This window comes from Corythoichthys intestinalis, chromosome 16 (genome assembly GCF_030265065.1).
Source record: "Corythoichthys intestinalis isolate RoL2023-P3 chromosome 16, ASM3026506v1, whole genome shotgun sequence".
In the NCBI taxonomy this organism is placed as follows: domain Eukaryota; kingdom Metazoa; phylum Chordata; class Actinopteri; order Syngnathiformes; family Syngnathidae; genus Corythoichthys; species Corythoichthys intestinalis.
This window is the reverse complement of record NC_080410.1, coordinates 50,905,005-50,919,495: the sequence shown is the minus strand read 5'-3', so window position 1 is coordinate 50,919,495 and position 14,491 is coordinate 50,905,005. Positions and strand designations below refer to the sequence as shown.

Here is a 14,491-nt window from a genome sequence, read left to right as displayed (position 1 = left end):
GGGCGAACGGAAACATTTTCGGGGCCGTTATTTTTTCAGAGCATAACAATCATCTAAAATGAAACTTACCGCGTTAGGTTCCTTTGGAGCTGTACGCAGTCCTTCGCGTGGACCCACATGAAGTACGTCTGCAAACACATTAATGAGTTCGAATACTCCTTGGGCACCGCTGACTTGCGATCCGGCTTGACGTGTATTTACCTGAATGAAAATAAAAACAAGTTGGACCACGGGAAAAACGATTTTGATGGCCGAGTCGCAGTGGAGGTAGCCGACATAGCTGGCTATCTTGAAGATGTCCATGATGATACTGAGGAGGCCGAATAGCACCATTCCTCCTGAGGAAATAGAAGAGGGATGTTGAGACCATAAGGGGATTTTAAGGGGGGGCAGGGGGGCCAGGCCCCCCCCATGGTGGCCGAAATAGTGTCATTGCATGTAATTGACAAAAGTTGCAAGGCAGTAAAAGTGCTACAAAAATGAATGAAATGAACAAAAAATATATATTTTTGTCATGGGTCAAAGTTATTTTTCGAACAGATCATGTGACTAGCACCTTAGACAGTCATTTGCTTTGCATATAATTAAAAAAAAAATAATCAGGGGAGGGCAATTTTATTTTTATTTTTTCTTTGAATGAAATTTTTTTTTTTGATTGAAGCAACTTTTTTGAATGATTTAGACACAAATGTCCTACCCATAATATGGCCCAAACACAAAAAGGATTGCTTCAATCAAAGAAAACTTTTTCAATGAAAAATTAAGTGTTCAAATGCAAATTTTTCAATCTGAAATATTTTTTCGCATTCCAAAACTTTTTCTATGATTGAATTTTTTCTTTTTTTTTTTTTTTTTGATCGAAGTGATTTTTCTTTTTGAAAATTTTTGAAGCAACTTATTTTTTGATTGAATAATAAAGACAAAAATGTCCTAGCCAAAATGTGGCACATATCAACATTACTTCAATCAAAAAATTTTCTTCAATAAAAAAAAAAACGACTTCAATCAAAAAAAAAAAAAAACAAAAAAAAAAAACAAAAAAAAAAATCTAAGAAAAATCGCTTTCACATGCATTTTTTATATTTTGATTGAAGCATGTTTTTTTTTAATTGAAGCAACTTATTTTTTGATTGAATAATAAAGACAAAACTGTCCTAGCCAAAATGTGGCCCAAACACAAAACAACATTACTTCACTCAAAAAAAAAAAAAAAAGAAAGAAAAATCGCTTTCACATGCATTTTTTGGGGGGAGTTTTTGAGTTTCGAGTTTCGAGCAAATTTTTTGGGGGTTAAAAATATATATTTTGATTGAAACAACTTTTTTTTTTTTTTTTTATTGAAGCAACTTATTTTGTGATTGAATAATAAAGACAAAACTGTCCGAGCCAAAATGTGGCCCAAACACAGATCAACATTATTTCAATCAAAAAAGTTTCTTCAATAAAAAAAATGTACTTCATTAAAAAAAAAAAATCAATCAAAGAAAAATCGCTTTCACATGCATTTTTTGGGGAGTTTTTTGTGTTTCAAATGTATTTTTGTAATCAAACACATTTTTTTTTGATTGAAGCGAATTTTTGGGGGTTTAAAAATATATATTTTGATTGAAGCAACTTTTTTTTTTTTTTTGATTGAAGCAACTTATTTTTTGATTGAATAATAAAGACAAAAATGTCCTAGCCAAAATGTGGCCCAAACACAAATCAACAATACTTCAATCAAAAAAAAAAAAAAAAAAAAAAAAAAAAAAAAAAAATCAATCAAAGAAAAATCGCTTTCACATGCATTTTTGGGGGACTTTTTTTGAGTTTCAAATTTATTTTTGCAATCAAACACATTTTTTTCTTGATTTCACTGATTTTTTGGGGCTGAAAATATATATTTTGATTGAAGCAACTTTTTTTTTTTTATTGAAGCAACTTTTTTTGATTGAATAACAAAAACTCAAATCTACCTCCATATAAGCGTCTTTGTGTGTTTTGAAAAGCGCTCTAGAAATAAAATGTATTATTATTATTCTTTATTTATATGGCTCCGCCCAGGGGATACAATTTTTGACTGGGGTAACTGCATTAGCACGACAGCGGCGGGCGTATGACGATTTTGTCGAAAAGTATTGCCTAAGCAGCCTGATTTAGAATTCCCCTCAAGAATGATGGGAAACATAAAAACGCTCATTGTCAACTTATTATTGTAAATATTTATTGCTAACATTGCGTTTCGGGGTTCATCAACATGTTGTGCCCCCCCACCGGGCTAAAAGTCAAACTCCGCCTATGGTTGAGTTGTTAGCGCCGAAAGAGGTCGGTGGAGGTCGACCTACCTCTGAGCCAGACGGGCCCGGCGTGTTGGTCCCGGTACGCCACGGCGTTTTCCATCCTGGCCGTGTAGATGATGTAGTAGACCATCCAGATGCAAGTGAGGATGAGGATGACGACCAGGAAAACCTGCAGGTCGGACATGCTGATGTCCACGTGCTCGTACGCGCTGCCGCTGACTAGCGCGATTCCCAGCATCAAGATGTTGATGAAGATGACCCCGGACAGAATCCATCCCCAGTTTCGGTCTCTCTCCTTATTGGGTTTTTTGTCAGAGTGGTCGAGCTCCCCCGGGTTCTCCGCCGCCGCGCCGTACGGGGAATCGTGTTGCCCCTGACCGTCCCCGCTTTTGGCCGCCCTGCAGGGCTCGCAGGGTTTTCCGGCGGCCAGGCAGTCGCACGGGTAGCCGGTGTTCAAGCACATTCTGCTGAGTGAAATGCCGAGTGAGTTTCCGACCGCATCTGTGTTTAGTGTTGTGATGCGACTGGTTTTACGAGCTCGCCCGCTGTGTGAAGTTCCCCTGAAAGAACCCGCCCAGGTACAAACTTTTCCATCCTTGCAATCATCATAATTGACGCTTTGAGATTGCAACACTGGTTTTGTCAACCAATGGCACGCACCTTCCGCCTACTGCCAAATTGCGACAGTCTTAACACGAATCACGTCAACAAACAATGGTTCAGTGCAACTGATGGTTGACTTGAACTGCAGCGGTGGATGAAGTACTCACTTTTTTTACTCAAGTAAAAGTACAGATACAGGCAGAGGTGCTAGAAGTCACTCAAAACAGGCGGTGCTGAGGATCTTTTTTAGTTTTTCCTATCCAAAAACAGCTGTTTCAGTCCAAATTTGTCATGCTCGCGCTTTTTCTCCATACAAGGCGTGCACAATTGCAGTACACTTATAGGATAGCTTACGTACTACTACTAGGCTACTACAAAGACAGCGCTCTATTTCACCGACAGTGTGTGTTGGAGTTTTTGTATTGGAAATAAAAACGCCTGTGTATGATCACGCAATTCCCGGTAGCTAGACATCGCAGTGACACACATACACATTTGAAAACTAAAATAATCCTCGATTTAAAGCCGCCTTTTCACAAATAGCGCCTTATTCAACGTGAGCCGGTGTTCTGCAATTCCTTCCTACGCGGCGAAACGTCCTACACAATGCCCAGTTCACTCTCGCACGCGTGCGCACATAGGTTAAAAGTGGCGAGCACTTACTATTAGAGATGTCCCGATCGATCGATCGGCATCCCGATCGATCGGGTCCGATCACGTCATTTTCAAAGTATCGGAATCGGCAAAAAAATTTCGGACATGCCTTTTTTTAAATATATATATATATTTTTTAGGGCTGTCAAACGATTAAAATTTTTAATCGAGTAAATTACAGCTTAAAAATTAATTAATCGTAATTTATCGCAATTAATCGCAATCCCTCTCCCAACGATAATAATCGTGGGAAGCAATGTGGGGAAGAAAGGTAGTAGTTGATTTTTTTTCTTCACACCCTATGTTATTTCCCAACGCAGAGAAGATATATCAATTGGTACCACGACGCACAGTCATAGTTGCATTTCCCATCATGCATTTGGGCAGAAGTTAAATGGCTACAGTATCATTTACTGAAATCTCAACAAATACACTAGATGGCAATATTTAGTCACAATATACAAAGTCACATTTATTCTTTAAGAATTACAAGTCTTTCTATCCGTGGATCCCTCTCACAGAAAGAATGTTAATAATGTAAATGCCATCTTGACGATTTATTGTCATAATAAACAAATACAGTACTTATGTACTGTATGTTGAATGTATATATTCGTCCGAGTTTTATTCTTTTTTTTCTTAATGCATTGCCAAAATGTATATGATCGGGAAAAATTATCGGGAATGATTGGAATTGAATCGGGAGCAAAAAAAAAACAAAACAATCGGATCGGGAAATATCGGGATGAGCAGATACTCAAACTAAAACGATCGGGATCGGATCGGAAGCAAAAAAACAAGATCGGAACAACCCTACTCACTATTTTTGTCTTTACTGAGTCTTTTGTTGCCTTTTAATTGCCTTGAAATACTTTTTGCGTGTGTTTCCCTCTCATACTTTTAGGCGTTGTGTTTTCTTGTGGTAGCTTTAAAGCAGAGTGTTGATCTGTTGACCACATTGGTCACGTAGCGTGTTTAAACCACCCTTATTTGATATTACTATATTTAAGTATTTTCTGAAGGCTTTTTTTCGTATGTTCTTCTAGTATGCATCTAAACATAACAAGCTGAACAAGCTGAAAGGGCACGGTAGTACTTTAGGTGTCACATTTGTCTCTAGTTGGGTGTTTAGTAGCACATTTTGGCAAAACACCGGTAGCAAGCCAGGTGTCAGGTGATGTTATTTAAAAAAAAAAAAAAAACAAATTCTGAACATATACAGTGGGGCAAATAAGTATTTAGTCAAGCACTAATTGTGCAAGTTGAAAATATTAGAGAGGCCTGTAATTGTCAACATGGGTAAACCTCAACCATGAGAGACAGAATGTGGAAAAAACCCCAGAAAATCACATTGTTTGATTTTTAAAGAATTTATTTGCAAATCATAGTGGAAAATAAGTATTTGGTCAATACCAAAAGTTCATCTCAATACTTTGTTATGTACCCTTTGTTGGCAATACGTTTTCTGTAACTCTTCACAAGCTTTTCACACACTGTTGCTGGTATTTTGGCCCATTCCTCCATGCAGATCTCCTCTAGAGCAGTGATGTTTTGGGGCTGTCGTTGGGCAACCCGGACTTTCAACTCCCTCCAAAGATTTTCTATGGGGTTGAGATCTGAAGACTGGCTAGTACACTCCAGGACCTTGAAATGCTTCTAATGAAGCCACTCCTTTGTTGCCCTGGCTGTGTGTTTGGGATCATTGTCATGCTGAAAGACCCAGCCACGTCTCATCTTCAATGCCCTTGCTGACGGAAGGAGATTTTCACTTAAAATCTCTGGATACATGGCCCCATTCTACTTTCCTTTACACAGATCAGTTGTCCTGGTCCCTTTGCAGAAAAACAGCCCCAAAGCATGATGTTTCCACCCCCATGCTTCACATTGGGTATGGTGTTCTTCGGATGCAATTCAGTATTCTTTCTCCTCCAAACACGAGAACCTGTGTTTCTACCAAAAAGTTCTATTTTGGTTTCATCTGACCATAACACATTCTCACAGTCCTGTTCTGGATCATCCAAATGCTCTCTAGCGAACTGCAGACGGGCCTGAATGTGTAATGGCTTCAGCAGGGGGACATGTCTGGCAGTGCAGGATTTGAGTCCCTGGCGGCGCATTGTGTTACTGATGGTAGCCTTTGTTACTGTGGTCCCAGCTCTCTGTAGGTCATTCACTAGGTCCCCCCGTGTGGTTCTGAGATTTTAGCTCACCGTTATTGTTATCATTTTGATGCCACGGGGTGAGATCTTGAATGGAGCCCCAGATCCAGGGAGATTATCAGTGTCTTGTATTTCTTCTATTTTCTAATAATTGCTCCCAGAGTTGATTTCTTTACATCAAGTGTTTTACCGATTGCAGATTCAGTATTCCCAGCCTGGTGCAGGTCTACAATTTTGTCTCTGGTGTCCTTCGACAGCTCTTTGGTCTTGGCCATAGTGGAGTTTGGCGTGTGACTGACTGAAGTTGTGGATAGGTGTCTTTTATACCGATAATGAGTTAAAACAGGTGCCATTAATACAGGTAACGATTGGAGCCTCGTTAGACCTCTTTGACAGCCAGAAATCTTGCTTGTTTGTAGGTGACCAAATACTTATTTTCCACTCTAATTTGGAAAAAATTCTTTGAAAATCAAACAATGTAATTTTCTGTTTTTTTTTTCCACATTCTGTCTCTCATGGTTGAGGTTTACCCATGTTGACAATTACAGGCCCCTCTAATCTTTTCAAGAAGGAGAACTTACACAATTGGTGGTTGACTAAATACTTCTTTGCCCCACTGTATGGTCAAATATTGCGATTTAAATTTGCTAATAAAATCTATTTATTGTGGAAGTTATCAAAATGTTTCTCTTGTAGTTTTTGAAAACAAAGGTTTGAATCGAACGGTGTATCACCTGAACCAACACATATACACTGCAAAAACACACCTTAAATTAAATTAAGTTGAATTCCTTTGTTTTCAGTTTAAATCTACTAGCAATAAGTGAAATGATCTGACAGTGCTTCAAGTCAATTTTAGTCACTTAGATTTCTTGTAATGAGAAAAATAGCTGAAAATCAGTTTAGCAGATTTATTTTAAGCAAAAAGTTAGTTTATTTAATCTTAAAAAAAAGCTTGTTTGTCAGACGTTCTTAAATCAAAGATAGATATTGTTGAAAACATTATTTGAAAGTGAATTTTTCTCGATTTAGATGTAAAATGACCAACTTTTAGATGCATGGGCTTAGTAAGAACAAATAATTCTATTTATTTCATTTAAATTAAATAATCTGATGTATGAATCTGTTAACCAGTCTTTAACACTCAAAACAAGATGGAGAAAATTATTTGACTATTTTTAGGAAAAATGATCAGATTAAGATGTTATGAATTTGCTGTGTGAAAGTTAGTATTAGTCAATACAGATTTATTTTGCATTTATTTTTCCTATCAATTAATTAGATTCATATTTGTGAGGAATGTAGCCCTGACCACTGTTCACCCAATCTGTTTAGTCTTAATAATGTGCCGTCCCCAGCAAAAAGTCTACCAATATTGAGACCAAACTAACGCCCTTGTTCCAATCACATGGCTCTTAAAAACTAAATGAAAACTCTTTAAATAAGTTTATCACCAGTACTCGTCCAAATCCATTTGAAGTGGGAAGGTGGCTGCGAATGAACATTCGTTAATTCCTTAATGGCAGACAATATTTTAACAAGAACAATGCAAAATTATACTCCATGACTATCAAAAGTAGCGCATAATCAAATTTCACAACAAATTTCATGCAAAAACAAACAAATGCTTAAGTATCGACACTTTTGCAATTGAATATCGCATAGGAATACAACATTTCAATATTGATACTTTCCAATGCTTTTGACCAACCAATTTAATCCAACAGCAAAGTAGCTTTTGCTCTCTTTCCGACTCGCTCCCAACTAGAAAAAAAAGTGAAGGCGGAGGTTGGACCTTACCTGTAGGTTGTCCTGAGCGCAAGTGTGGGATGCAGAGGTTTCCGCGCCCTTTTTTATAGGCTCCCAAAACACAGCTGGAGGAGCAGTAAAGGTCAATAAATCTGCTGCTGTGAGCAGAGAAGCATATTATGGCCAAACAAGGCCTGTTATGCACAAAATATTCCACTAAAGTTCAACACCTGTTTCCAGGAAATAGCTTTTTATCACTAATACCTCAGTACGCGGAAGCCGCTTCTTTCTTGTGAACACATGCCTTCTGTATTCATTGCACAGATTGGCTGCCATTGTTATAAATGGCAAAGCTGGCTACCTATGGCTAGCTAGCTAGCTTTCAGTGGCGTTTCTTCGGCGCTGCCTAGCCAAAACCGTTTGACTCAGCGACACCGTTCATACACAAAACAGCCAGAATTGTCATGTTTCGTTTGGCACCCCAAACAGACCGTTCGCCCAAAAACGCAGGTTTGTTTTTTTCAAAAAATTGACATTTTAAAACTACTTTGTCATACAATTTGTGTCCAAATACATCATTCATACATGAAAAAAATCAGGGTGCTGAGGGGTACTAAAGTTTTATACTTTTTTTTCCCAAAAATGTACGGTTTGGACAAAATTTGGCAAAAACATTCCCATTGATTTCTAACGGCCAACATTTCCCATTCATTTCAATGACACAAAAACAACCCAAGTGACCTGATATCAACAGGAAGTGACCCAATATGTACAGGAAGTGAACCCGAAATGTCCCAAATAAAAAAACAAAAAGTGACCCGATATCGACAGGAAGTCCGAGATGCCTCAAAATGAACAGGACGTGACCATGAAATACCTCAAAATCAACAGGAAGTGACCCAATATGTACAGGAAGTGAATCCGAGATCCCTCAAAATCAACAGGACGTGGCATGATATCGACAGGAAGTCTGAGATGCCTCAAAATCAAAAGGAAGTGACCCAATATGTACAAGAAAAGACCCAGAAATACCCCAAAATCAACAGGAAGTGGCCTGGTATCTACAAGAAGTGAGCCTGTAATGCCTCAAACTCAATAGGAAGTGACCCAAAATGAACAGGAAGTGAACCCTAAATTCCCCAAAATAAACAAGAAGTGACACGATTTCTACAGGAAGTCTGAAATGCCTCAAAATCAACAGGAAGTGACCAGTGCTGAATTTGTTAATCATAAGGTTCTGGAATGCAAAGTATATATGACAGCGCAGGGATTACGAGATGGGCACAGGTCCCGGAACATACGCAGAAAATACTGCTAAAAAACAACATGCAAATGCCCACTTGCCATGCTGTGGGACTTACAAGTCAGAAATCAGAAATGCCTCAAAATAGACAGGAAGTGACCCGATATCTATTGGAAGTCCGATATGCCTCAAAATATACAGCAAGTGACCTTGAAATGCCTCATCAATAGGAAGTGACCCAATATGTTCAAGAAGTGACCCCGAAACGCCCCCCAAAAAACAGGAAGTGACTCGATATCCATAGGAAGTCCAAGGCACCGCAAAATCATCAGGTACTGACCTTGAAATGCCACAAAATAAACAGGAGGTGACCTGATGTACAAGAAGTGACCCCGAAACGCCCCCAAATAAACAAGAAGGAAACTGATACTGCAGGAAGTCCGAGATGCCTCATAATGAACAGGAAGTGACTCTAAAATGCCTCAAAATCAGCAGGAAGTGACCCAATGTGTACAGGAAGTGAATTTGAAATGCCCAAAACTCAACAGAACGTGGCCTGATATCTACTGTATATGAAGGCAGAGATGCCTCAAAATGAACAGAAAGTGACCCTGAAATGACCCAAAATCAACAGGAAGTGACCCAATATATACAGGAAGTGAACCTGAAATGCCTTAAAATAAACAGGAAATGGCCGGATATATATAGGAAGTCCAAGATTCCCCAAAATCTAACAGGAGATGACCCTGAAACCTCAAAATTTCTCAATAAATTGCATTTTTATATGGGACTTTGCTATAGCTAAGGCCCTGATAGTAAAATTCTATTTTTTTTTAATGCCGTTTCTGCGGCGCACTGCACAGCCTGAACCGTTTGACCGATCGGCACCGTTCCAACATCGAAACGACCTAAATTTTCTCATGACGCAGGGACTTTTTCGAACGACCCCCACAAATTTACCCTTCGCCCATAAACGCTAATTTTTCGCAGATTTTTTTCAAAGAAACAAGAATTCAAAATGTATCTAGTCCTACAAATTTTGACCAAATTTCGATGCCATCGACGGCGGGGGATGTCCAAATTTCTCATTCATTTCCAATGAGATTTAATTTGGTTAATGCCACTGACGGCCATGTATGTTGATTCTATTGATGCCAATGTACTTGGATTCAATTGATGCATATTTAAGTCATTACCATTGACGGCCATGGACGTCCAAATTTCCCATTCATTTTCAAAGGCAAAAAAAAAAATGTCCCCAAATATACAGGAAATGACCAGATATCTGTTATAGGACGTGTCCCCCCAGGGCCGGCCCAGGCCATTTGAGGACCCTAAGCAAAATAATGCAAAGGGGCCCATAATTTTGGCCCACCATTTCATCACAGTGTACTGTGAAACCCATACATGCAATCCAACCCATACGTCCATATTTTGTATATTGATCAGATTTTGTTGCACTGCATACTTCAAACTTCTCACCCCAAATGATTGTCAGTACTTACAGTAGATAGCGCCAAACCTTTTTCTATAAGAGGAAAGAAAGACGTTAAGGAAGAACTTTTATTTTTTTAAGCTTGTAATCAAGTATCAAAACTCACAAAAGTCAATAAAGCAAATTGTAGTGAACAAAATAAAATATAAACAATTGCCAGATTGGGGGCCCCCTAGTGGTCAGGGGCCCTAAGCAGCTGCATAGTCTGCGTATAGGCTGGGCCGGCCCTGTGTCCCCCAAATGTCCCCGATTCCATTGACGCATATAAAAGTCGTTGTCACCGACGGTCGTCGTCGTCCAAATTTCCCATTCATTTCTAATGGCAAAAAAACCTGTGTCCCCAAATATTGTCCCTGAAATGTCCCCAGATCAACCTAAGATCTGTATCTCCCCATAGCAAAGCCCCGTAGTAATTTCTCCAGAAATTGCAGTTTGTAGTCTTGTTTTAAAATTTTGCATTTACCGTCAAGGGAAGGATAATTATGACCCTTGATTTGAAAATCTAAACATGATGGAAAATCTCCATATCGGCGTGTGGAGCCAGCGCGTTTGCATATCTTTGAGCTCAGCCTTGACGGCAACACTTTCAGGTTTTTAACGCTATTCGAAACCCCAATAAGACCAAGTCGCCATCTAATTCTATTCATTGTCATGCAGGTTTCAACTGAGCTGTGAGCCACCATTTTTTCATGTCATCCTTTAATGAGCTGCCGTGCAAGATGTTTGTCTGGGTGAGGCTGCTTTCAAAACATTGCGACAGCTCTATGAACTTTAAAAATACCCTTCCTTGTTTACGGCAACTCTTGGCATCGGAGAAATCGGCTTTAAAGTAAGAACAATGAAAAGAACGCAAAACGGTCAAACGCTAATTTTGAGTCTGTCGCAATGAGGAAATATATCGCACCTGGCTTCGGTCAAGGTAGATGAATCATCTGACGGTGGTTTTCCTGTCCAAAAAGGCCCAAATTTTCCACCTCGTGTCAGAAAAAGTCACCCAAATCAAGGAAGGGAAACCTGACAAGCAGTTCGAAAAACAAACTCTTAGGAAAACCTCAAAACAACGGTTATCGATACGGTATGCTCCTGCCAGGAATGCATCGTTTTAAAAAGGTTTTACTGTCTTTCTGTTAATTTTAGGGGTATTTACATGTCACTTCCTGTTGAGCTTGAGTCACTGTCTATTTGTTTGGGGCGATTCCCGTGTCACTCCCTGTTCTGTAAGCCAAAATCAACAGGAAGTGACTATTAAATGCCCTCGAATCAACAGAAAGTGACACAGACAGGCCCCAAAATCAACACCATGTGACTAAAATTCAACAGCAAACTAAAAACCGCAATTTCTGGAGAAATTACGACGGGTAGCTAAAGATCTATGAGGCCACTTCCTGTTGATTTGGGGACATTTCGGGGACAAAACCTCTGTTGATATTAGGTCACTTCCTGTTGATTCGGTGACATTTCGGGGGATACATTCTCTTGATATCAGGTCAGTTCCTGTTGATTTGGGCACACAGGGTTTTTTTGCCATTGAAAATGAATTGAACATTTGGACAAACATGACCGTCAATGGCACGGACTTACATATCCGATAATGGAATTCAAGCACATTGGCATCAATAGAATTGACATACATGGCCATCAATGGCATGGATGTGCAGAGCCCTCATTGGCATCTGTGTCCATTGGTGTCAATGCAATCTTAATGTTATTGGAAATGAATGGGAAATTTGGACATTAATGGCAGTCAATGGCATCGACTTACTTGGGCGCCAGTTGAATGTTAATGGGCTGTTATTGAAAATAGTAAAAAATCACAAGAACCTGTTTTCCTGCCATTGAAAATGAATAGGAAAATTGGACGTACGTGGCCGTCAATGGCTCGGATTTACATATGCGTCAATGGAATCCAAGTACATTGGCATCAATAGAATTGACATACATGGCCGTCAATGGCATGGACATGCAGAGTCCTCATTGGCATATGTGTCCATTGGCGTCAATGCAATGTAAATGCCATTGGAAATGAATGGGAAATTTGGACGTACATGGCCGTCAATGGCATTAACTTACTTGGGCGCCAGTTGAATATCAATGGGCTGTTATGGTAAATGGTCAAAAATCACAAAAACCTGTTTTCCTGAATAGGAAAGTTTTGGGTGAATTTTGGGAGAACCGTACATTTTTGGCAAATTTGTTCCTTACCGTCCTGGATTTTTTGATGTGTAAATTATATGATTTGGATAAAAATTGTAGGGCTGGATATATATTTTAAAACTTTTTTTTTTTCCCAAAAAATCACGTGTTTAAGGGTGAACGGAAAATGATTTTGTTTCATTCAAAAAACTCCCTGCGTCACGCGAAAATTCTGGTCGTTTTGACATTCAAACGGTACCGATTTGTCAAAAGGTTGGGTAAATCATTGGGTATGTTTTGGGCAAATTTTGGACTAACTGTACATTTTTAGAAAAAATTGTATAGAACTTTTGTGCCCCTTAGCATCCTGAATTTTTTAATGTATGAATGATGTGATTTGGACCAAAATTGTATGACGAGGAGTTTTAAAAAAAAAAAGCTTTTTTGGGTGAACGGCCTGTTTTAGGGTGTCAAACGAAAGCGAGCCCTCACGATATGATACGATTTGCGTTACATGGCTCATAATAACAATAATCTCACGACTTCACGATGCGACAATTATCGGTACGTGGATCGGGAAATCAATCTATGGCGGAAAACACAGACGAGACTGAAAAAGCAGTTTCTGCTCTTGCACTCCTCTTTAAAAGAAAATGCTGTATTTTAAGCCAAAACTACTGTTGTGTTTGATGGAACAATATGTCTATATGCTGCCATAGCAGATTTATGGCACATTAAGCCCCCGAACTATTTTTAATTTGCCCATTTTACCCTGGAAACCCCCGTTTACAGACATTGCGCAACCATTTTTGTTTCAACCCAGCCATGAAAACATGGTAATTATATTCATTATTCAAAATGTCTGTCATTTTTAGCTTAGAAACATTAATAATGTCTAATATTTTGTTAAAAAAAAAAAAAAGACTTAAAAAAATTACTCACTCGCAAATTTTAAACTTTTAAACAAATGACATCACAATGAAAAAAATGGCGTCTGTAAAAGAGTCACGGATATCTACCTCATAACTATCTCTTAATTGTATTTTTTTTTTGTTTCTGTCGCATTTTCTCCGATATGTTAGATGATAAATAATCGATCTAAACAAAGAAAAATTGGAAAAAAAAAAATAATAATTTAAAAGAGTAAATATATGAAAAAGAAAATCTCAACCGCTCCTTGATGTCTGCGATTTCTGCATCACGACCCTTGTTATATTACCATGTTTTACCCATAAAATCCCCCAAAAATCCAGCTGTGGCCATTCACAGCTGTGTCTTGACACTGAGTGATCCATGCGACATGGAGTTTTTGGATCGACACAAGGTAAGTACGCGATAATATCTCGTTAAATTCATGGCCTCTGTAATTCTGCTCTCGCGTGGTCTCACCTCCACATAGGGTTTTGATGTTTAGTTTTTTTTTTCTTTTAAAAAAAAAAAAAAAGCCCTCCTGTTCAAAATTTTTCTTCCACCAGAAAATTGAGATTTTAAGCTTTCCAATGATGTATCACACATGCATATCGGACAGTTCTGAAATTTGGCCAAATTGGGGGTCTCAGAGCGGAACTTCAAGTCACTGAGTGTTTTCCGCCCTATCTTCTGTAAATTGAAATGTGTTGACCTTTAGTTTATCACTAGAAAATGTGTAATCCCTTTGCAATTGGACGGTGAAAGCGAATGGCAACCCTCCCACGTCAAATAGATTGGATGTCTAGTGCTGGCAGACAACAGGTTTACACTTGTGGAAAATTTTGCTAGCAATCTGTTGGTTCCTTTTTTCAAACAGTGACACCTTTTTTTAAAATTATACATGGATTCTTGGCAGGGAACATATCAATAACCTATCGGGATACAAGGTATTGTCGATATTATTGTCACAGCCAATGGCGTAGGTTTGGTCTCAACACTGGTAGGGGCGATATGGCATAACCTGCATGTACACTTTTCGCTGGGGACGGGACATTCATAATGATCAATGCAAAATAAATCTGTATTGCAGGAGTTCACAAAGTTTTTCCTGTGAGGGCCACATAACTTTTTCCTTCTCTGATGAGGGGCTGGGTCAGTTTGTAACAGAAAAAGTGTGACGACTGCAGGAGTGTCTAAATGTAAAAAGTTATTGTTTTTCAGAATGCCACAATCAAATAACCCTTTCTGGATTCTTCACGGAACAAAA

General features: G+C 38.8%; 1 protein-coding gene across 1 annotated transcript in view; it reads right to left on the bottom strand.

Annotated features, from left to right (window-relative positions):
- The window catches only part of otop2 (otopetrin 2), a 29,352-nt gene extending 21,850 nt beyond the window's left edge, over positions 1-7,502 (bottom strand). Inside the window, exons 1-4 of the mRNA XM_057817082.1 lie at positions 7,496-7,502; positions 2,325-2,743; positions 202-338; positions 70-128 (exon numbers count right to left, since the gene is read on the bottom strand). Coding sequence (XP_057673065.1) covers positions 70-128; positions 202-338; positions 2,325-2,742 — 614 coding nt within the window. The 5' untranslated portion in view covers position 2,743; positions 7,496-7,502. The remainder of the gene's footprint in view (positions 1-69; positions 129-201; positions 339-2,324; positions 2,744-7,495) is intronic.
- Between the last annotated feature and the right edge of the window lie 6,989 nt (positions 7,503-14,491).